Here is a 22,595-nt window from a genome sequence, read left to right as displayed (position 1 = left end):
TTTAACTGTGTATTTTTTCATTTTTACAGCCATTGCCAACAGTTATATCAAGTGCTACATAAACTGTCCCTGGTACAATAAAAACAGGTCCTCTGGGATAGTCTAGAATGTCTGACCCTGAGAAGTCAGAAGCTTTGATGAAGGAAGGAGACTTTTCATCCCTCTGTCATCAAGGAGAAGAAACTGAGGATCAGAGAAGAATGGAAGCTTGCTCAGATTTATTTTGAGAGGCAAAAACTCTACATTAGGCCTTCACTGTTGTGCTTTGCTTGTCATCTAATAATTTTTTTTTTTTTTAAGTAGGATCAAGCCTGGTGCTGTGTGATAGGTGCCTTTCTGTTTTTGTGCCTTGCTTCCAAAAACACCTTTGAGGCCTAACTCATGTGTGCTCTCCTCCTGAATTTCCCTTGGGATGAGCATCTACCTCCTGGAGACTCAGTTGTGGCTCCCATCACATTCTTCCTGGTTTTATTTTAATCCTATGGGCCCCTGTCTGCAGGGGCACATTAACCAATAAGCAAGGTAAGCACAGGCTTACTTGTGGTTACTAACTAATCTGTAGTGAACAATTTCACATTTTTTCACCACATTCTACTTTTAAGTATGGCTGGCGTATGTCTCTCTCCCAACCCCACAACACCTTCCTACAGAATCAAAGCTTCTTTTCACATTTACAATCCCTGACAGGGGCAGATGACTCAGTAAACGAGGTAAACACAGGCTTACTTGTGCTTACTTACTAATCTGTAGCGAACAATTTTACATGGGTTTCACTCCTGGCTACGTGACTTCAAAGGCATTCCACATCAAAGGAGGGCAATAAGGCTAACTTTTGGGACACTGGCCCAAGAGTTTGAGGCAGATATTGGATTCCAGCACTAGAGATAGAGCCAGGACTGTTCTAAAAAAAAAAAAAAATCATTGCCCTTGAGTCAGTTCTGACCCACAGTGACCCCATGTGTGTCAGAGTAGAACTGAGCTCCATATGATTTTCTTGGCTATAATCTGTATGGCAGATCGCCTGGCCTTTTCTTTCGTGGTACCATTGGGTGGGTTTGAACCACCTTTAGGCTTGTACTTGAGTGCAAACTGCTCTACCCATAGCTAATCTGGGCTCAGAGCCAAAGAGATGAACCTGGTCAAAGCTCCTAAATTCCTAAGTGAGAACTAAACCATGGAAAGGCCATGTTTGGACTAGGACTTGGCTACTCAAAGTGTGATCCCTGGGCCAGCAGCACGAGTATCACTTTCAAACCGAATCTCAGCCTCCTCCCATCCCAACCCACTCACCCCTTGTTATGGATTGAATTGTACCCTCCCAAAAATGTTTGTCAATTTGTCTAGGCCATGATTCCCAGTATTGTGTGATTGTCCACCATTTTGTCATCTGATATGACTTTCCTATGTGTTGTAAATTCTGCCTCTATGATGTTAATGAGGCGGGATTATCGGCAGTTATGTTAATAAAGAAGGACTCAATCTACAAGATTAGTTGTGTTTTAAGTCAATCTCTTTTGAGATATAAAAGAAAGAAGCAAGCAGAGAGACATGGGGGCCCTCATATGACCAAGAAAGCAGTGCTGGGAATATAGAGCGTTCTTTGAACCCAGGGTCCCTGCAAGGAGAAGCTCCTCAACCAGGGAAGACTGATGACAAAGACCCTCCAGAGCCGACAGAGAGAGAAAGTCTTCCCCTGGAGCTGGCACCCTGAATTCAGATTTCAAGCCTCCTAGTCTGTGAGAAAATAAATTTCTCTTTGTTAAAGCCACCCACTTATAGTGTTTCTGTTCTAGCAGCACTAGATGACTAAGACACCCCTAATCTACTGAATCAGAGCCTGCATTTTAACAAGATCTCCACGTGATTCAGGTGAACATTTAAGTTTGAGGAGCTCTGCTCTGGAGAACCCAACACAGAATCAGGGTCAGGGTCACAGAGCCTAGAGTTTGGAACTTAGTAGGGGTGAGATGGGTGTGAAAGAAGGCCAGGAACAAGCAGGTGGGGGACCAAGGCTGGAGGGCAGGAGGATGACTGCCAGAACCAGGAGGTGTTTGAAGCCTGCTTCCATGTACTGTGCATGATGTGGGTACATCCAGAGTTAAAACTGAAAGAAAGACAGGAATCTTCTATTCAGCCTCCAACTTGGATGCAAGGGTGTTGAGGACCGGGGACCCATCTTACTCTTCGGTGGAGCCTACCATGGCACTGTGCACTTCTTGGATGTGCCGTTGCTCACTGCTGAACCGAATGAGTGCCCTTGGCCTCTCCTGCCAAACCGCCGCTTGGGCCGATTATAGGGAGAATCACCGTTGATGCTGTAGTTCCCTTCAGGAGTTTCCTTCCGGGTGAGATCATGACATTTTGGCATTTTCTTCAGCCAAAAAAAACCCACCCTGATAGATCAGAAAGGATCCACATCACATCCTTTGAGAATTCAGGCAGAACCAAAAAGGACCCTGGATTCCTCTTGGGTGTCGACACATCAATGCACAATCTCTGCGAAAAGGAAAATGGATCTCCCGAATCTCACTATGATTTTCTGAGAGGTAGGTGCCAAGATGCCAAGTCCACAGCCCGGCCTCTGCAGAACCTAAGGGATGAGCTCTGCTTGCAAGCAGCCTTCCCCTGGCAAGAGTTAACTCTAAGGTGCAGCTGAAGGAATGTGAAGGTTGGAGAGCCAACTCGGGGGATTGCTATTGCAATCAGAAGACGGCCCAAGTCAGAGTTCCAAAGCCCTTTGAAGAGATGCCAGCTCGGACACATGTTTCCAATTATCATATGCAATGTCGAGACAGTGTGAAAGTTGCAGTTTTAAGTGAAAGGAATGGTGAGAGTGGGATGAAGGAGAGGCCGCCAGCCAGAGACTGCACTTATCGGTGGCACCAACTATCAGCCAAGGCGCCAAGCCGACCTTCAAACCAAGTCTGCCCCTAGAAGCCAGTGGCACAAGACCCTCACCCTAAAAGCATCTCTTTTTCCTCACTATTTTGGGGGCTGATATGTCTGGAGGGGCCCCCATCTTCAGGAAGATATCTGACCAGCTCTTCGGCATTTGATCTGATCACCGGCAACACTCTGTGGGAATCGTACAGGGACTTTAACTCTGTCCACCCACAAGATTTCACACTTTTTTCCTTGAGGCTTCCCAAGGTCTGTATCTGCAAGAGAAGCTAGTTCCTTTGCCAGTTGTAGCTCAGAACAGGGTGTGAGAATAGAGGCAGCTCTTCTCTCTCTCCCATCCGGGGCTGGGCAGCCTCTTGGTTGAATTACACTGTGTTTGTAGTTCTGGAGTACATCCCAGCATAGGATAATAATTTTATTCAACTTCTTTTCCAAACACAGTTTAAAAGTTGTTTCTTTCAGGAAGTCTTCCCTGGTTTACTCTTTACATCTATTACTTCTTATTACTGTACTCACTTCTTAGAATGTTTATTTACACTGATTTGCAGGTTGCTTTGTCTATGTTCTGAAGTCAGCGTGTGGGTGCATGTGAGTATACAATGTACACTTCCTGGCTGTAACTTAGCTCTCAGAGGTTATTCACAGATGCAGATATATACAGTATCCACGTCTCTGTGTGTATAGGTATGTGTGAGTATTGTATATGATGAATATATGTTTATATATATGTATATATAGAGATGTGTAAACATACGTATATTTTTACATATGTTTAATATACAATAATGTGCTATTTGCCAAGCACTGGACTAGGTGCTTTACTACTATAAAAGTAGATTCTATTATTATCCACGTTTTGCACGTAAGAAAACTGAAGCGCAGAGAGATAAGATAAGTTGTCCAATATCACTCAGCGAAGCCAGTGGCAAGACTAGGATTTGACCTGACAGTCTGATCAAGCTCTTCACCACAACACCAACCTCTGAATGCTGTTCAGACAGATGACTCCCATGCAGTGTCCTTCAGGAAGAACTTTGTCTTCAAGTCAGACCATTAACCCAATCATTGCTGGCACATGGTAGGGGCAGGAGATGAGGGTGGTGATGGTGGTGGTGATGGTGGTGGTGATGGTGGTGGTGGAGAAAAGATGGGAACTGAACTCTGTCTTACCTGCCCTAAGACATTGAATGAGTGCCTGCCACATGCAAGACTGTGGTCCAGGGTCTGAGGGGTACACAGGTGTAACACATCCTGGACTTTAAAGAGCCTGGAGCAGTGGACCCTGGGTAGGAGGGATTCTTCTCAGGTTGCTAGTGTGGGAAGGTCTGTCCAACTTAATCTTGGCCCCGGGCCCCATGAGCCATCTTCACAAACCCAGGTGAACTTTGGGAAGGTCGAAGTTTCTCAATTACAGACCCAAGTGAATTAGATCAAAACAGATTCTGCGTGCTTGACACGTGGAAACTCTCAGATCCAATGGTTTATAAACCTGCCAAGGGCTGGGGGAGTAAACACATCCCAGAGAACCGTGAAGCAGTTCTCTGGCAGTGATGTATGTAAACAAGAGAGCACAGCCTTCCAGGCCACTCTCCTTAAGGTAGTCTTTGTTTTAGAACCCAGAGGCTTGCTCAGAGCTAAGCCATGAAAAATGCTTAGTACTGTGCCTGGCACATAGCAAGCTCTTAGTAAATGTAAGCAGTCACTGTTTGTATTGCTTGTCACAGCATGAACCTATGATACATCTATAAAACTGCCGGTTCACAAATCTCTTTGCATTGTTGAAAGCCATCCCACCCCATTCTAACAGGCTCTCAGGGTTTCTCAGCCAACCTTAATTTTCAAAATCAAAATTTATTACATACTTAAGTATCAGATACTTATGTATATTGATATATATATATATAATCTCATTTAATCATCCCTCATCCATCTGAGAGAAGTGCTTTTATTATCCTCATTTCACAGATGAAGATATTGAACTCAGAGAGGTTAAGCAACTTGCCTAAAGTCACACAGCCAGTAAGGAGAAGAGCCTTGCTTGTTTGACTCCAAAGACCATGCTCTTAACCACTACACCAGAAAACTCTAGAATCTAGGTTGCCTCCCTAAGCCCTGTTTCAGGCAGGGTCTGGGCTGAAAAGCTGCTGTTCTTGCTCTTACCCTCCTGGGCCTGGTTATGCCATACCCATAGTTCATGATAGTCCACTGATCGGAGGGTTTCCCTTACCCAGTCTACACATCCACCAGTAAACAAATACTTAGTGAGCACCAACATAGTTGTTACTTCCTACAATCAACACAGGAATTGTTAAGTTTGGAATAAATTACTTTGCCTGACACTTGCATAGGACTTTACTTTCAAATATATGATTTTGCTTCATGCTCCCAACACTTGGATACAGGAATGATTATTTTCGTTTCACAGCTGCAGGAACCAAGCTTAAAGAAGTGCTGTGGCTTGCCAAGGTTTCACAGATAGGGATGAGGAAGCTGGGCCTAGAACCTAACTCCACTGACACCAAGTCCAGCATTTGCACCATTACACCAGGCTGCTTCTTCAGGCACCAGAGTTGGTTGAAGACCTTGACTCCTAGCGGCCCAGCCGCTCCCACTTTTCCATTCAGGCTTGTGGAAGAAAGACTGAGGTAAATCCTGAGTTTCAGGTCCCTGTGTTCTTGATAGTCCACAACTCCACTCAAGTCTGCTTTCCCTGCCTGACTGATCCTTTTCTCCAAGGAGTGGAGAACACGTGGCCCAGGTGGGACAGACCCTGTCCTCTGTCTTCTGCTTCCAGGTCTAAGGTGGATCCTCCTCACGGAATTCAGATTATGTTGAGCAGAAAGTGGTGAGACTTTGAGAGGGACATTCCTGTGTTTCATGGAGATGAAAATAGCTGTTGAGTTGTTGCTAAAAATCTGTATCCCATTGTAGGTTTTCTGTTAGTAGGGAGAGCGGATCTCAGGGAGGCTGGTGCTCTGGTGCGGGGAAGAGGAGAAGGTCACAAGGACCGATTCAGAATATAAATAGAGTCAGGCACCATATTGCTCTCATCTTCCAGAACCAGGAGTTTTGCCTCAAGCTGAGGCAAGAAAGGGCTTCGCTAGGAGGGCTGGGCTGTGTCAGGCGGGGATGAGCCGGGGTCTGTGCTAGTTTACTTTGGCGTGCTGAAGGGACGCCTTCCAGGGAAGGAAGTTGCAGAGGGGAGAGGCATCTGTTCTAACCCTCTGGGCTTTGGGGGAACCCCGGCAGAAAACCTCAGTGAGGCGAGAGGTGGAAAAGTGTAATGGGTGTGCAGCTGCTGCTCCTCAGCAGAACACAATGGGCTGTTTGGAGCTGTTTTTTTAACAGATTCAAATGGCTGGGGCCCTCTCGACCCAGGCAGGGTTCTCCTGGGGCAGCTTGGGTGGGTCTTAAAGCCAGAGCTCCCCCCTGTGTGTGGGAGGCAGAGTCCAAGTTGCGAAAACCACCAGACTCGAGGTTGTTTTTGGGACCGCTCCGACTCTGTTCAGCCAAACTGATATCCCCTCATATTGTGTGAAAACATTAGCTCCCATGCTGAGACTCCAGACTTTCAGCTTAGAGCAGATTTTGCCTTTGGAGGAGTGAGGGGCACCTTCTGTTATGAGACAGGACAGGAGAGCAACCCACACCGAAATGAGGTGCCCTTGGCCTCCATCCTTCCTCAGATGTTTAGGGGATAAGTCCTCCCTCTAGACAGTCCAAGGGAGCAAAGACATTTTTTAATGTCCTACGTGGCACAATGTTTAAGTGTTCGACTGCTAACCAAAAAGTCAGCAGTTTGAATCCACCAGCCACTCCTCAGAAACCCTGTGGGGCAGTTCTACTCTGTCCTATACTGTCGCTATGAGTTAGAATCGACTTGGCAACAGGCCTGGTCTGGTCATCTATCTTGCAAGCCAAGGTGGGTGCACATGGTTAATCACTGGACTACTAACTGACAGTTTGGCGGTTTAAGCCCACCCAGAGGCACCTCAAAAGGTCACAGTTTTGAAAACGCTATAAAGTGCAGCTCTATTCTGCAACATATGGAGTTACCATGAGTTGGAATTGACTTGACGGCAACTGGTTTGGTTTGCGTGTGTGTGTGTGTGTGTGTGTGTGTGTGTGTGTGTGTGTCTTGCAGTACTGGGAGTAGCTCTCCAGGACTCTCCATGCTGGTGTAACTGCTCACTGAAAAGCCTGCCTGGCTGGGAGCTTCTTCCTGGGTGCCCTGCCTCACCATCCCTCTAACCATAACCAGCACCCAGTAGGCTTGTCCAGTCTTAAGAGAAAGGGCTCCCAGGAACTGTTTATAGGAGAGGCCTAGGAAGGCTGTGGCCACTGGCACTCCAGCCCAGTAAAAAGCTACAGATACAGGTCAGTGGGATGGCCCTCTCCCCACAGCCTTTATCTGATCAAAGTATCTCAGCACAGAATGTTCTGGTTGGTATTTCTTGAACATAAATCTTTATTCCAATTGCAGTAGCTTTGATAGAAAAAACAGGGCACATTTCATCATGCTTTTACCCTAATCAAATGTCTCCTGTGCCAAAGCTCTCTACATTTCTAATTTGCCCTATTTGGATTGGGTTGGGGGTAGGGCAGGACAGTGAGAGTTACAGAGGGAATGAATACGACCATTTGCTTTTTATCAGAGGGACAATTTGGGTCTGTTCTCATAAAAACCAGAGTAGGCTTTTCATCCTGGATGGGGGCGGGGGAGGGCCGGGGGATAAAGAAGGAAAATTCCCATGTCTGGGGGGAAAAAAGCAGCTTCAGGGAAAATATAAAATGAAAGTGTCAGGGGAAGACAGCAGCATGAGGCTGGGTAGAGGCCTGCTCCTTGGGGTGCCCTGAAATCTCCCTGTCACCTTCGTCTCTCTTTAAAATGCTCTTGATGTAGGAAGTATTGAAAACTATTGAGGATGTTAGGTGTCCCTGGGTGGTGCAAATGGGTTACACACTTGACGACTGATAGAAAGGTTGGAGGCTTGAACCTAACCAGAGGTGCCTTGGAAGAGAGGCCTGGTGATCTCCTTCTAAAGGTTTACAGCCATTGAAAACCCTGTGGCACGGTTTCACTCTGCGACACATGTGATCATCAGGAGTCTAAGGTGACTAGAGAGCAACTGGTTTGGTTTTATTTTTATTGAGACCACTGGATTTCTTGGAGGGAAGGGGATGCTGGCAAAGATGACATACCCTCCTCCTCTTTCTGCTCCTTTGTCCCCATCCTCACACACATCTGCTTGTTTTTTTGTCTTCCTCCTGTTTGGATTCCACAGTCAGTGAGCGAACCCCAGGCCTGGTGGTTCTCTTCTGACATGGCCCACCTCTCCTCCATGTTCCGCCCCCGCCCCTAGTTGATTTGTTAGTTCTGACTACATTTATCCTCGTCTTTTCTCCCAGCTTCTTGCCCCTTGGCCCCAGCCACCTTTTGTCACTTGTGGAAATTACTGATTAGGAATGTTAAAAAGTTTTCAGGAGTTCTTCCCTGACAGGTCTCTGGCTTCCCTGGTTATGGGCCAATATTGGGGCCATTGGAAGTTGATGGAGCTGTTGGTGGGTAGCAAGCATGCTGGAGGCGCTAACGTTTTCCCTGGGTAATGAGACTTTCTGCAGGAAGCCACTGGAAGATCAAGGGAGAACCAGCCATTAGTGCTAAGGCAATCTTAACATGAAATCAGATCTACCGTGACAGGGCTCCTGAGATTACTTTGTTACAACTCTTTCGGTCAGTTTTCAGCAGAAAGCAGATCTCCTTCTAAAAACAAGCCAGCCTCAAGGTCTTTCGGGCAAGCCTCCTCCCACCCATATAGCGAGTCCCTCCAGGACCAAGCCGGGGCATCTCTGAGCCCCATGCTTACAGTGATCTGCCTTCTGCTGAGACTTCACAAACTTCCTGGAGTAAAGCAATCGAGGCGGGTAGATCCAGGCTGTGGGGCAGGTAATCCAAGGATTAGGTAGCTTTGGCTCTGGAATGCAAAAACAAAGTCACAATCCAGCAGACTTCCCTTCCTAATCATGCCGGGTTTAGGCTAATGTCTGAAACCAGTTTGCCTTCCCTGAAGTTGCAGTGGGGGTGGGGTAAGGGTTCCAAGTGAGCCTTAGAGGGACTCAAGGGCTGAGTGAGGGAATCTTGCTGTGAACAACTCACCTTGCCTATTCCAAGACCTGCCAATGATCCTATTGAGAAAAATCACTGGAGTGCAGGATGCTTCCAAAAATTTAATAAATAATGATTTTTTTAAAACTGTATAAACTATAAATTACCATGCAGTCCTTATAATTTAAAATAATTTACAGGTTGAGGTAGGGAGGGGCCCAGGAGAGTGGAGGGGGGCACCAGGGGAGGGGGTGGGCAGCGCAGGTCAGGTTCTTCTCCCAGTCTTCCTGCTTATCACACACACACAGGCTGTGTTGATCCGGATAAACCGCCAGGCCGTCTGCCTGTCATCCAAGGTCAGCGCCCTGGTGAAGGAGTAATTTGGGGCACAATAAGAGTTCCAGTGCTTCGAATCAATGCCCCTGCACCCATTGTCTACAGGATTGGGGTTCTGGCACTTGGTCTCAAAAAAGTACTGTTTGTATACAACGTTGTTAATGATCACTTCTTTTAACACCATCACCTCCTTGCCCTTGATGTCCGTGGCGGTGGTCTTATCTCCAACCCACATGCTGACACTGTCACACACGGAGAACTCCCCCCTGTGGAAAATGGGGTGGGATGATTCGGATCGCTTGCTCCTGTGAGTCCTGTTGAAAGGGGCAGCACCACCGGCCTCAAAGTCCAGGTCCTGAGCCTCTGTGGTGACAGGTGGGGGCTGGGTGCTAAACAACACTCGGGGTGAACGTAGCCGCCGCTTTTTAAAGAGTTTGGGGTCCACGGTGATGTTGTGGGTCTGCCCTGCCACCCTTGCAGCTATCACCCCAGCTGGGGTGCTGTTGGCTCTGCGGAGGGCTGTATCAAGGGAATGTTGAAGTTTAGTCCAATGGGCTTGGGGGATGGCTTGTCCTGCTGGGACATTGCTTTCTGCATGTGGCTCTGCCTGTATGCCGATCAAAAATGCTGTAATCAGAGTGTAGAACAACATGGACATTACGCTATGCACCTGTAATGAAACAAATGAGGGTTATGAAACAGAGTGCTGAGTGCCATAAAAAGTCACTGTTTCGGAGCCCCTCGGAGTTGATCTCCCAAGAGGATCATGAAGAGGTAGTCTGGTAATCTGTGGGCAAGGTGACTCTAGAATGTACCATTCAAACTGGGACCCATTTGAGAGTGAAAGGAGATGCTAGCAATAATTACCTTGGGATAACCAGTGTAACCCAGGGCTGACTCAGACAACCTGGGGTGTGTGGTCACCCCACTTATGGAGTGGCCTTTTTCAGGTAGGGACAGGACCCCTGAAATTCTGCTCAGTAGCTTGGTATGAAGTTGGGGGCATCACTTACACAATCATCTGTGTTCCCTGACTGCCAGCTTGTGGCAGCAGTGGGCAGGGTAATATGTGTGTATGCGGGTGTCCTGGGAGGCAGGTGGGATGAGTTTGATAGTTCTCCCCAGAACTGGTGTCTCAGATGTGATGGTGCCTCCAGTCCTACCGAATAGCTTTGAACCCCTGGGAAGGCACTGGGAAGGGCTGCTGGGGACACATCTCAAAGTCCCAGCACTGAGTAGTACCTCTTCAGACAGAAGCACTGGGTCAGCTCTAAGACCAGGTACCTCTGGACCCTTGTTGTAAAGCTACAAAGCATCATGTTTGGAAAAAAAACCTGTGGCTCTGGGACTATTTCAGAGAGTTCATCTATTCAGCCACTATGCTAATGGTCCTGTTTGTGTGATGTTTTTGAACTTTTCAAATGTGTTCCCTTCTAATTTCTCATTAGTCTGTGAGTTAGGTTAGGATTTATCATCTGTCTTTCATGTATAAGGAAACTCATCCACAGAAAATTAACTGATGGGCTTGAAGTCACAAATAAAAACTGGACCAGAAATAGAATCCAAAGTGGACCAATCTACCTTTTCAGCCATCTTTCCTTCCTCACTTTCTCTTTCATTCTTAAACATGTCTTTTCTTTTTATTATTTGTTCCTATGTGGAACTATTATCACTCAGAGGCAGTGCAAACCCCTCCTCAGCATCTGCTGGACAGGGCTGCACACTGCACTGCAGTTGCCCACCAGGGACCACCCACTGGGCAAGTAAAGGTGGAATTAGCTCTGCCCCTGGAGGGTCCTTCGTCTGCTCCTGGTGAGCTCCTATTCAAACTTGTAGACATATATCAAATTCACAACCTCTGTGAAGCTTTCCTAGATCTTCTTGTTAGGCTTAGAGGCATCCCCTATAAAGCGTGTTCTCCAAACTTTCAATTCTATCTCTTCCCCCAGTTCTCCTCCTGACTCCCAGAGGTCATTCTACTTCCTACCAACTTTCCAGTCTGGCTCAGATAACACCCACTCCTTGAGGCCTTCTCAGATCACCCCCATCAAAAGTGATCTCTTTCAAGTCCAAAGTTCAGCAATGTGTGTGTGTTTCTCTCCTACCGAGTCAGTGTAATAAAAAGAACTCTGCACTGGATCTGAGGTTAGAAAATCTTGTTGTGATTCCTAGCTCAGCTACTTGTTAGCAGAGGGAAGCCACTTAATCCGTCTGAGCCTTAGTTTCCACACTGATAAGACGAGGACAGTAAACATGATTTCACAGGGCTGTTGTTAGGATTAAATTGGTGCTCAAGAAATCTGTGTTAATTTTGAGTCATTTCAATGGCCTCTGGGTCAAAGACTTACCCATATTTTTGTGCAAATAACACGTGCCTTCTGCGTTTGTTTGCTGGCTGTGCCCTCCAAACCCCCTGAGGATCGGCATAGCGGTGCTTGTGAGGGTGCCTCGTGAGTGGAGGGTGCAGCTGGCAAACAAACGCAGAAGGCGCGTGTTATTTGTGTAAAAATATGGTAGTCTTCTTCAGTTATATTGCTGGTTATTCATTCTCTGAGTGCATTTCATCCATGCTTTCTCATAGCACATTGTTTTATCTCTTTCAGACTTTTTCAAAGCATTGTAATTAATTGAGTCTGTCTCTCCCACTGGCTATAAGGTTCTGGAGGTCAGTTTTGTCTCATCCACCTGTGTATCCAGTTATACCATCCCTTAGCATGTACCTCCCTTGTCTTCCATGGTGGTTTGTGCATAACCTTATCACCTCTCATGGTGTTGTGGCTAATCATTTACCTGTTGTCATGGATTGAATTGTGTCCCCCAAAAATATCTGTCAACTTGGCTAGGCCATGATTCCCAATATTGTGTGATTGTCCACCATTTTGTCATCTGATGTGATTTTCCTATGTGTTGTAAATCCTATCTCTACGATGTTAATGAGATGAGATTAGTGGCAGTTGTGCAGATTCAATCTACAAAATTAATCCACAATTTAAGCCAATCTCTTTTGAGATGTAAAAGAGAGAAGCAAGCAAAGAGACAGGGGGACCTCATACCACCAAGAAACAACAGCCAGGAGAATAGCGTGTCCTTTGGACCCGGGACCCTGGCACTGAGAAGTTCCTCGACCAAGGGAAGATTTATGACAAGGAACTTCCTCCAGAGCTGACAGAGAGAGAAAGACTTCCCTTGGAGACGACGCCCTAAATTTGGACTTGTAGCCTACTAGACTGTGAGAGAATAAATTAATCTTTGTTAAAGCTATCCACATGTGGTATTTCTATTATAGCAGCGCTAGATAACTAAGACATATGTCTGTCTCCTTGAGACCCCTTTAGATGCTGTGCCATTTGCATTTTAATATGCCAGGGTCCATGTGCAGTGCCCAGCATGTAGTAGGTCCTCAAACGCTATATGTAGAATGAATGAAAGAGTGAATGGCAGGTGGCCAGAGAAGCTCACCATCTGACTTCTTTCCACCATGGTGCGAGCTTTCATTTTGACTTGTGCATATGGCCACGTGCAGCTTTTCTGATGTGTTTTAAAGTGATGTATTATTCTTAATAATACGCTTTTATTCAGCTGAAAATAGCTCTTTGGTGAGATACCAAGAAGGAAACCACCAAATTCTTTTCTCTTTGGTTACTTGGAAAAATGTTTTGTTTGCTCCAATTCTTGTGTGTCTCCTACAGTGTCAGCTGGCCATGCAGAGGAGGCGACGGCATGTCTACGCCTTTGACCACCATCAGTTCTGCTGGCTAATGGTCTTGCAGATAAATGTCAACTCCAGCTGATTATTCAGCTGACAGCTAGTTCAAGCCCTTTACTTTTGCTCCTTCTGTTTCATTTCTTTCTTCTTCTCAGTACTACGATACCTCTATCAGAGAGTGAGTTGAGAAAAAACAAAACTAAAGTCCATCCTTTATGTCCACATTAGTAATACTAGTTAGAATTTGGATAAGGAGATGTGAAAGAACATTGACTAAAATCTAAGGTATCGATGGAAATAATGTCCCCATTACCGAACTTCTTCTAAGGACTCAACTGAAATTTCTGTGCATTTGATGGCCCTACCTGGATCTCTAGCCCACTTGCTCTTTTATAAGCCAGTTCTGAATCTCTAGCATCTTGACAGGCAACTCTCCATGGATATTAGCACTGTAAATGCAAGACATCCAAAACAAAAATCTTCATACTCATAATCCTTATTATGATCATCATCCCCCTTTCTTCCTCCTCTTTATCCAACATAAGCAGCCCCATTTTGGACCACCTGATGATTTACAAAGTAGTTTGACAGCTACTATCTCTTTTGATCATCTTTCCCCATCTTTCTAAACCTGCTTCTCTGCATTTTCCTGTTTCTGTTAATGAAACCATTATTCCTTCATTGACCAGCTCCAAACCTCAGATCATGACTAGACTCTGCACTTTCCTCTATGCCCTTCATCCAGTCATCCAGTCAGCCCTCTTAGGTCTGCTATGGTAGCATCTTTTTAAACTGCTTTCCATTCTCATCTCTCCACGCATAGTTCAGGTCATGGAAACAGTTGGCCAACTGACGTCCTAAACCCTCACCTCTCCTCCAATGCCTACTATCCCTGGCCACTTCATTTAACTTCTTATAGCTTGGGTCTGACCACATCATGCCTACCCAAAGGATCTGGTGGGGAGCCCATTGTATAGCGAGTCAGTAAGGAATCCTCACTCTTCCTCTACTCCCCTCACATATTTTGCAAACAGAACTCCTCACAGGCATCCCTGCTCTGTGCTTCCCCACCACTGCCCTTGGTTCAGACTCTTCTGTACCTGGCATTCTCTCAGGCCCTCCCTGTGCCTTTCTCTGTCCACCTCTGCTGGCTGAAATTCTTCATGCTATCTTTTCACACTTGACTTAAAATGCCACCTCCACTGAGGAGTTTTCTCTAATTTCAATGGGATAAACTCTCTCCCTTTTCCACATCTTAAAGCATTTCCTTTATGCTCTCTTAATGGCATTGCTGTTCTCCTCTTAGCCTTCTTCCTAGAAGGTAAATGTCCCGACGGCATCTCTGTGGCCTCTGCATTACCTAGTGCTCCGAGACTAGTTCCACCTCCAAGGATCAATGAGTCTGTAGATAAGTCTCCTTCCTTCTCTGGTCTTTTATTTCTCCACCTCAACAACGATGTTCAAAGGTATCTTCCAATTCTTACTTTCTCTGATTTTAAGCAATTATACTCTGCTTAGCACTCTGCTGGTTCTACTTAACTGGCTTCACAAAGTTCTTAAAACTGAATGCTGCTTCTCAACTCACAGTAACATGTGGTACCTAGTTGCATTTAATCACAATGGAGATTTATATCATGCACAGATGGTTTCATTAAGATTTGAAAATGTCACAAATAATCTCTCATTTAGGTTTTAGACTAAAAGGTGTGTCTTAAAAAATAATGCTTGATTTACTTATAATAGGGATATGTTCCCTGTGATCTTTTACAAAAAATTGTTTAAATATGTCTCCCTTTAAAAAAAATCATCAGTAGATAAAAAAGAAAGAATGAAAAAAGAGTATATTTTCTATTTCAGTGATACAACTCACAAAGTACAGCTTAGAAAAGAACATTCCCTCCTTGGTTAAAGTGAACCATGATGGGAGTTGTATTTATTTTTAAGAACAAATTCTGAAGCCTTTCTCCTGAACAGATGACAATCCTCTCTGTGGCTTCACCAACTAGAGTTTTGCGAACTGAATGATTAGCTGGGGAAGATGCAATTAGGAGCTCACATAAAGGAGCAAACATGTTCTGTTTAATGGGTGAATGTTCTTTCTTTGTCCTGCTCCCACATGGAATGGGAGATAAATGGCTGAGAGTAGGGGACCAGTTGGGATGTCTTTAAAATCAGGTACTGATGGACTGCTTTGTTCTCTTGCCATCCCCTGGGCCTGTGGTACATTCTGTGGATTTCTAGTAGTTCACATACTCTAATAACAAGAGAAATTTTCCGTGCCAGGTGAACGATCTCCACACAGATTCTGACCTCACCTGAAGAGATGATGAAGCTGCTGGACAGAGCTAAGCAAACCTGCCCCCAACCACCTCCCCCTCAAAAAAAAGGCTGAACCCATTGCTATGGAGTTGATTCCGACTCATGAAGACCCCATGTGTGCAGAGTAGAATTACTCCATAGAGTTTTCAAGGCTGTGGCTTTTCAGAAGCAGATCTCCAGGCCTGTTTGCCGAGGCACCTCTGGGTGGGTTTGAACTGTCAACCTTTTGGTTATAAATTGAGCACTGACTGATCATGCCACTCAGGAGCTCAGAGCTGAGCAAATGGCCCAAATATTTACTTGTGGCTAGGAGGGCTGATATACAGGGAGGCTTGGCAATGGTGCCTGTGGAGGTGCATGGCAGAAGAGAGTAACATAATTCCTGCCTTAGACAAGAGGTGCCAAGATCTGTTAGTGAGTCTCAGGCTAGAGACTGGATCAGTGAACCAGGGTCACTAATGTTGGCAAGAGAGGAAATTCTTGTGGCTGAGGAAATCCAGCTTCCTCCTCCTCCTCAATCTCCCTCCCTACATTCTGAGAGTGGGTCAAGGATCATTTCTTGTTTCACACTTGGCCTCTGCTCTAAATGTAAACTGGCCACTGCCTTCACTTTAAAGGCTCGGACACGCTTACTTCTTGGAGACCGCGTGGAGCGTGAGAGGAATTCTGTGGCTCCTCCACTCCCCAGGGCAGTATCTCTGAGGCATCCTGCACTGCGACAGAGAAAACTACTGACAGGATAAAACCCAGTGCCTCTGCTAGTATCTCCCAGACAGGGTTGACTGGGAGGAAGCATGGCCTGGAAGGAAGTCAGAGATTATCGAGTCCAGTGGTTCTCAAACTCGAGAACATAACAATCACCCAGAGCGCTTGTTACACCACAGAAAACTGCGCCCCACCCCAAAAGTTTCAGATTCAACAGGCCTGAGAATCTGCATTTCTAACAAGTTCCCAGGTGATGCTGATGCTGCTAGACTGGGGATCATACTTTGAGAACCACTCATCCAGTCCAATCCTTTAACTTTATAGAAGACAGAAATGAGCCTCAGGGAGGCTATATGACTTGAGGTTATACAGCTAGTGACAGGCAGTCAGCATGGGGGTGCATGGCCTGTTGCACAGCCTGGGCACTTTTTTTGAGGAGGAGGCCTGAGGTCTCACGTACACTGTAACTGATAGGTCCTGGGGTGTGTTTGACGTCCTGGGTGGCATAAATGGCAAACACTTTGCTGCTAACCAAAGGGTTGGTGGTTCAAGTCTAACCAAAGGTACCTTGGAAGAAAAGCCTGGCAATCTACTTCCAAAAAAATCAGCCACTGAAAACCCTGTGGAACACAGTTCTACTCCGAGACACATGGGGTCACTGTGAGTCAAAATTGACTCCACAGCAAATGGTGGGGGTGTGTTTGCTGAACCCCTAACATCTAAGTGAAAATTCTGTTCAGCAGATTGTCAGTTTTACTTTCCTGATGCCACAAATCCAGATACCTGGGAACATCTGGACATTTAATTACTTTTAAATCCAGTTTATTAGGTCTCCGAGTATCATATAGACTTGATCCAAAAGTACTTAAAATGCTCATGACAGAAATATGCAGCCAAGAAGCACCAGCAGGTACAGGCACCTGCGGATTTACAGGTCTCTTCCAGGACAGGTGTGCTGGCTGCATGAATGGGAACAGAACCTACTAGTTTGAATTCTTAGAAGGACATCTTAAAATGAATGAGCTAAGATTATAATTATTAACTTTTATTGGTCATAATTGTCTCATTAACCATCACAATAGCCCTGGGAGGTAGGCATTATTGCCATTTTACAGATGAGAAAACAGAGGCTCAGTAAGATTAAGTACCCTGATCATAGTCATACACCTGGCAGGACTTAAACTCAAAGCCAGGCCTGCCTGTCCTCTGTGTTAGACCTTCCCCCCCAACTCCATTCTGCTCGTTAAGGGGATGGAGAGTGGTTAGGGGCCTTCTGTCTCACAAGGTTGCCTGCTCAGACAAACCAGAGAGTTGTGTGGAGGGTCTAACAGGGCCTATCTGTCTATTCGAGGCCCTACATTCTGTTACTTTAGAGGTGGGGCTGCTCAGATTCTTACTATGTCCCTGGAAGGTGTGGGGCCAGCCTGAGAGCAAGGCCATTCCCCTCCCAAAACAGCTTAGAGGCCACATTTGCCTGGGTTGCTATGAGACACCCCAGGCCTAGTGATCAGCAGTAGGCTCTGACCCTCCTTCCTCAGCCTGGGGCTTATTCCCAGCTGTCACTTGGGACCCCTGCTCCTGGCAGCTGCAGAGCGAGGAACCCTCGTGAGGCAGATGTCCCTCAGATGCTTACCTCCGTGTGGCCAGGAGAGAAAGCTGCTCCCTTGGAAAAGCCTTTATTGGGCCCAGACACTGAGCTGAGTTTGGGTCCAGCATGCCATCCAGCCCCCGGGACTGCACGACCATGGGCCAGGACTCTGTGAGGGAGAGAGCTGGCATTAGATGGGCACACTACCACATTCCAGCAGATGGACACCTGTGCTCTAGGCAGAAGGGGAGGGATGTGCCAACAGGACAAACTCCCTATCCCTGAGTTCTGGGATTTTACCAGCATCAGGGCTCAGGAAGGAGTTAGAGATCAGCTACCAAAATTACCAGGGGTCTGGCCTCACATGGAAAGGTGGGGTTGGGTAGGCGGTTGGGGGGAGAGGGCACTTGCTTCTTGATCTCATGCCAAAGCCTCTTGGCTTATGCCCAGACATAATCCATGTCTAACCTTACACCCAGTATAGGTGCTTCCAGACCTACACCAGAGTCCTGCTCAAGCAGACCCCTAATCCAGCATCAAAATGGAAATTATTCTAATTACACCTAGGCAGATGTAGACCCAACTCTGAACCAGCCTAACTAAAATAAATTATACAGGGAGAGAAAAATAAAAAGTCCTGACAACTCAGAACAAGTTGGTGCTTTGATAAAAATGCAGATAAAGGCAAATAAGACAACTTTCCCACTTGTTGGAGCTTTTACAGAACTAGGACATGGATCTCAGAGAACCATACTGAAGATCAAATTTTAGGAATTGGGAGCTATGGAAATGATACAATGAGAAAACAATTTCATTCAATTTTAGGTTGTAATTTCTAGATGCATTGGACAGTTTCTACTCTCCCCTCAGTCCCATAAATCTGACATATGTAGGTGTTTTATTCATTCATTCAACAAATATTTCCTGAGCACGTACTATGGGCCAAAGACTGTTCTAGGTTCTAGGGACACAGCAGTAAATAAGGCAGACAAGGTCCCTGCTCTCATGGAGTGTATAGTCTTGTGTAAACAAGATGTCCTCAGATTCTTTATGTGCCATGAAGGAAATACGCAGGATATGGTGATGTAGGGCTACTGCAGGGTATAGTAAAGGACCACTATTGACAGGGTGCTCAGGGAAGAGTTGCCCAAGGGAGTTGCCTTCAAGTTGACATCTGAAGGATGAGAAAGAACCAGAGAGAGAGAGCAGTCCAGGCAGAAGGAACAGCAAGTGCAAAGGTCCTGAGGTGGGAATAAACGAAAGTCACTGAGCATGTAGGGAAGAGACCTGTGAAATAACTTGGAGTGATAGAAGAAGCCAGGTCTGCAGGGCCATAGTAAGGAGCTAAGGTTTTATCTTAAGGGCAATAGGAAGGGTATGGAGGGATTTAAGTGGGGGAATGCCATCCTTTTTTCTTTTTTTTTTTTAATGAGTGTATGATTATGTCTATTGCGGAGCTTTTGGTGGGGTGGGGTAAGTTCCCCTGTCCCCCAAATAGTTCTAGAATGGCATCTTTAACCTCCCTGTCTGTATTCTCTTTCCAACTCCAACAACCCCTAGCTCCATCATGCCTGTTTTTAGTGTGGATCCCAACCACTGATGTTCTCTCAACCTACTACCATTTTGTGCTACTGGAAGCAAATGTCAGTGAAGCCACCACGGTCCTCACCTACAAAGAAGAGCTGGAGAACAGAGGAGATAGGAAGGGTCTCTGGAGTGATTTTCATGCTGTTAAAAACCAAAAACCAAACCTGTTGCCATCAAGTCGATTCCAATTCATAGCAACCCTACAGGACAGAGTAGAACTGCCCCATAGAGTTTCCAAGGAGCGGCTGGTGGCTTCAAACTGCCAATCTTTTGGATAGCTGCTGTACCTCTTAGCCACTATGCTACCAGGGTTTCCTTCACACTATTAGAAATAGTGAAATTAAGGACTGGTATGTTTCCATTCTTCTTCCTTCCCCACCCTGCTCAAAATATCCTCTTGCCTCAGAAAGTACCAGAAAGAACTTCCAATACGATTGAAAGTTTACTCAAATACCCTTTAAAAAAAAAAAAATTAGATTGTGAGGCAAAGAACATGATTTTCTTGCTCTCCTGGGCTTGGATTTAGCACAGGAGAGGGAGGATACCATGTCCCCAGGGTAAGATGTGGGCACTATGGAGCCTGGCCCCAACACTCACGGGTAACAGTATCCGATCTAATCCTCAAGCCCTTCATCTGCGTGTGTGGCCAAACGTGACAGACTGCCAGATTGGAATCAACAGACCTGCATCCTGGTCCAATTCACCCTGATAGTTGAGTAACTCACTCGACATCTTTAAGCATCTCTGAGCTTCCTCCTCTGTAGGACAAGGAGCTGGCATAGATGATAGCTAAGTTGCCTTGTAGCTCTAAGCATCTGTATTCTATAAGAGTTAATGTTTTCCAACCTGCATCCCTACTGAGTGCTTCTGTAATGTTTCCATCTACCCAAACACTGGAAATAATTTATTTCACTCATTAAAAACTTAAATGTAGACCCTATTTCAGCTACTATGTTAGGTGCTAGGAACACAAAAAAAGAATAAGGCATAATACTTAACTTCCAAGAGCAAATAATGTAGAGGTGAGGAAAGGCAAGCAAGTGAATAAGCATTTAAAGTACAATGTGATATGATGTACATTTGATATGATATAGAAAGCATAATGGAGGGAGGGATTACTTTTACCTGGACAGACTAGCCAGTGACATACGTTCACAGAGGCGGTAGTATCTGAGCAGGGTCTTAAGGATGAATAGGTATTCATCACGTGAAGGGAAGAAAAGGCATGACAGAGTCACACAGTTCAAGGACTGGCTAGAGGGCCAACATGATTTAATACACTTACTATGGGGACACGTGGAAGAGGGTAAGAGAATTATGCGATAGGCCTTACACATCCCAAACCAAGCCCATTGCCATCGAGTCGTTTCCAACACACAGCGACCCTACACCTTGGGTACTAACGAGTTTGCAGAGCTCACTGCTGTGGACCTCTGTCTTGAATGAAACTTTGTATGTGACATAAAAGCCTCCATTTTTAATCTATGGGACAAGCAGGGAAGTAAAAGTAACTCTCTCTGGAAATATTTTGGATATCCCACCACAAGTCATGAGGGCTTCCAATCTAGAAGACTAGAAGGTCCTAATCAAAAATTCCACAATTTCTAGGTAGAACTGTCTTATTAGGGGATAAATGCTAGACCAACCATAAGAGATTCCCTGGTCCTGGGTATAGGCCAAAGGGTGTCCTAAATATCTGCAACCTTTGGCCTAACCCACCTTGGTACATGTCAGGGTTTCCTGCCAATTTCATCTGGATGCCTGATTGCTATAGTTGAGACCCTGTCTAGCATCTTCTATGCCTTTGGCCTTCTCTTGTTCAGTTTTTGTATTGATAGTTGCTATTGTTGTTAGGTACCATCGAGTCAATTTTCAACTCATAGCGACCCCATGTGACAGAGTCACAGAGTGTCACAGGGCTTTCTTTGTTATAATCTTTACAGGAGCAAGTCATCAAGTCTTTCTCCTGTGGAGCTACTGGGTAGGTTTGAACCTCCAGCCTTTTGGTTAGCTGCCGAGGACTTAACCGTTGTGCCACCAGGGCTCCCTGATAGTTGCTAGTGAAGAGCAATTCCCTGTCTGGAATAATTAAACACAATGATTTTCATAGATATTGTTGTTACTGTTTTAAGTCTCATGCTCATAAAGATTGGGGCTCTAAAATTAAGTCCAATTTAAATATTACCAACTTCTAATGCAAAGATATTAGGGAAAAACAACCTAAATGCATAACTACTTTTAAAATCCTATCTGTTCTTGTGGGGTAATCACTTAAGCAGAAATCAGATGGCTCTTGAACTTTTGATAAATGCATGAAAATAAATCCCAGTTCATCTCAGGACCATGTTCTGTTCCTTCTTAATATTACAGTCTAGCAACCTCCTCCAGACCCTGATGACCCTGGCCTGCCCTGGATCTCATACTTTAAAGCAGTGGTCCTTAGCAGCATCAGCAGTATCTTGGAACTTGTTAGAAATGCAAATTCTTGGGCTCCACCACAAACCTATTGAATCAGAAACTCTGGGGGTGAAACCCAGCAATCTGTAGTTTAACAAGCCCTGCAGATGATTCTAATGCACACTCAAGTCTGAGAACCATTGCTTTAAAGGGTCACACTGGCCCTCCTCCAGCTGCAACCTCCTCATGGGGTGAGGGATCCATGGGGCAGAGAAAGTGCCAACCCAGAGCCAGAGCTCATTCTGCCTTCAAGAACATATTCCCAGGATTCAGGACCCCAAAATCCCCCACTCAGCAGTACAAAGCCTGCTTCCAGGGCACTTGCCCAGTTCCACCCTCCCAAGGGCAGCAGCAATGCTAATGTGTGCAAATCTAGGGTGGCCAGGGAGTGACTTTTGTCAGGAGAAGCATCTGCATAGAGGTTGGATATGTAGGCTTGGGTGTCCCCATTCATGTGCAGGAGGCCTCTTATGGTATAGGCCAGAAGTGAAAAGAAAGGTGGGGACTCCATTACTCTTGTCTGGACCCCACTAATGTCAGGGGCAGACCTGTGGTCTGGTGCTACAGAACTGAAACCACTTCCTTTGGATGTAAAGATGAATGTGTTCTTTTCTCTGAGACATCCAGTGTGGATACTCAGCAAACACTTGCGGGGAAACCAGGTGTGCCTGACTTTGTAAAATCAATATGACCCTGAACATCTCTGAAATTTGCTTTGGAAAAATGGGACAATATCTTTAAATTCCCCAGATAGCTGACTCTCGGAAGGATTCCTGTAGGAAATTCTTTTGAATAATACCCCTAATTTATCTATTGTGCAAAAATCTATTTCATCTATAATTTGTGGTTTTCAGTGAGATACAGCTGACGATCTAAGTGTTGACAGTAAC

The 22,595-nt window shown here is 45.6% G+C and overlaps 1 protein-coding gene across 1 annotated transcript; it reads right to left on the bottom strand.

Annotated features, from left to right (window-relative positions):
- Nucleotides 1-9,116: 9,116 nt before the first annotated feature.
- NGF (nerve growth factor) lies at nucleotides 9,117-17,824 on the bottom strand. Its single transcript, XM_004380362.2, has 2 exons — nucleotides 17,707-17,824; nucleotides 9,117-10,013 (listed from the first exon to the last, which is right to left on the bottom strand). Exon 2 carries the CDS (start codon nucleotides 9,999-10,001, stop codon nucleotides 9,273-9,275), a length of 729 nt encoding a protein of 242 aa, XP_004380419.1. The 5' UTR covers nucleotides 10,002-10,013; nucleotides 17,707-17,824; the 3' UTR covers nucleotides 9,117-9,272.
- Nucleotides 17,825-22,595: the final 4,771 nt, after the last annotated feature.

Source organism: Trichechus manatus, unplaced genomic scaffold (genome assembly GCF_000243295.1).
Source record: "Trichechus manatus latirostris isolate Lorelei unplaced genomic scaffold, TriManLat1.0 scaffold00073, whole genome shotgun sequence".
In the NCBI taxonomy this organism is placed as follows: domain Eukaryota; kingdom Metazoa; phylum Chordata; class Mammalia; order Sirenia; family Trichechidae; genus Trichechus; species Trichechus manatus.
This window is presented reverse-complemented; position numbering and strand designations above follow the sequence as displayed.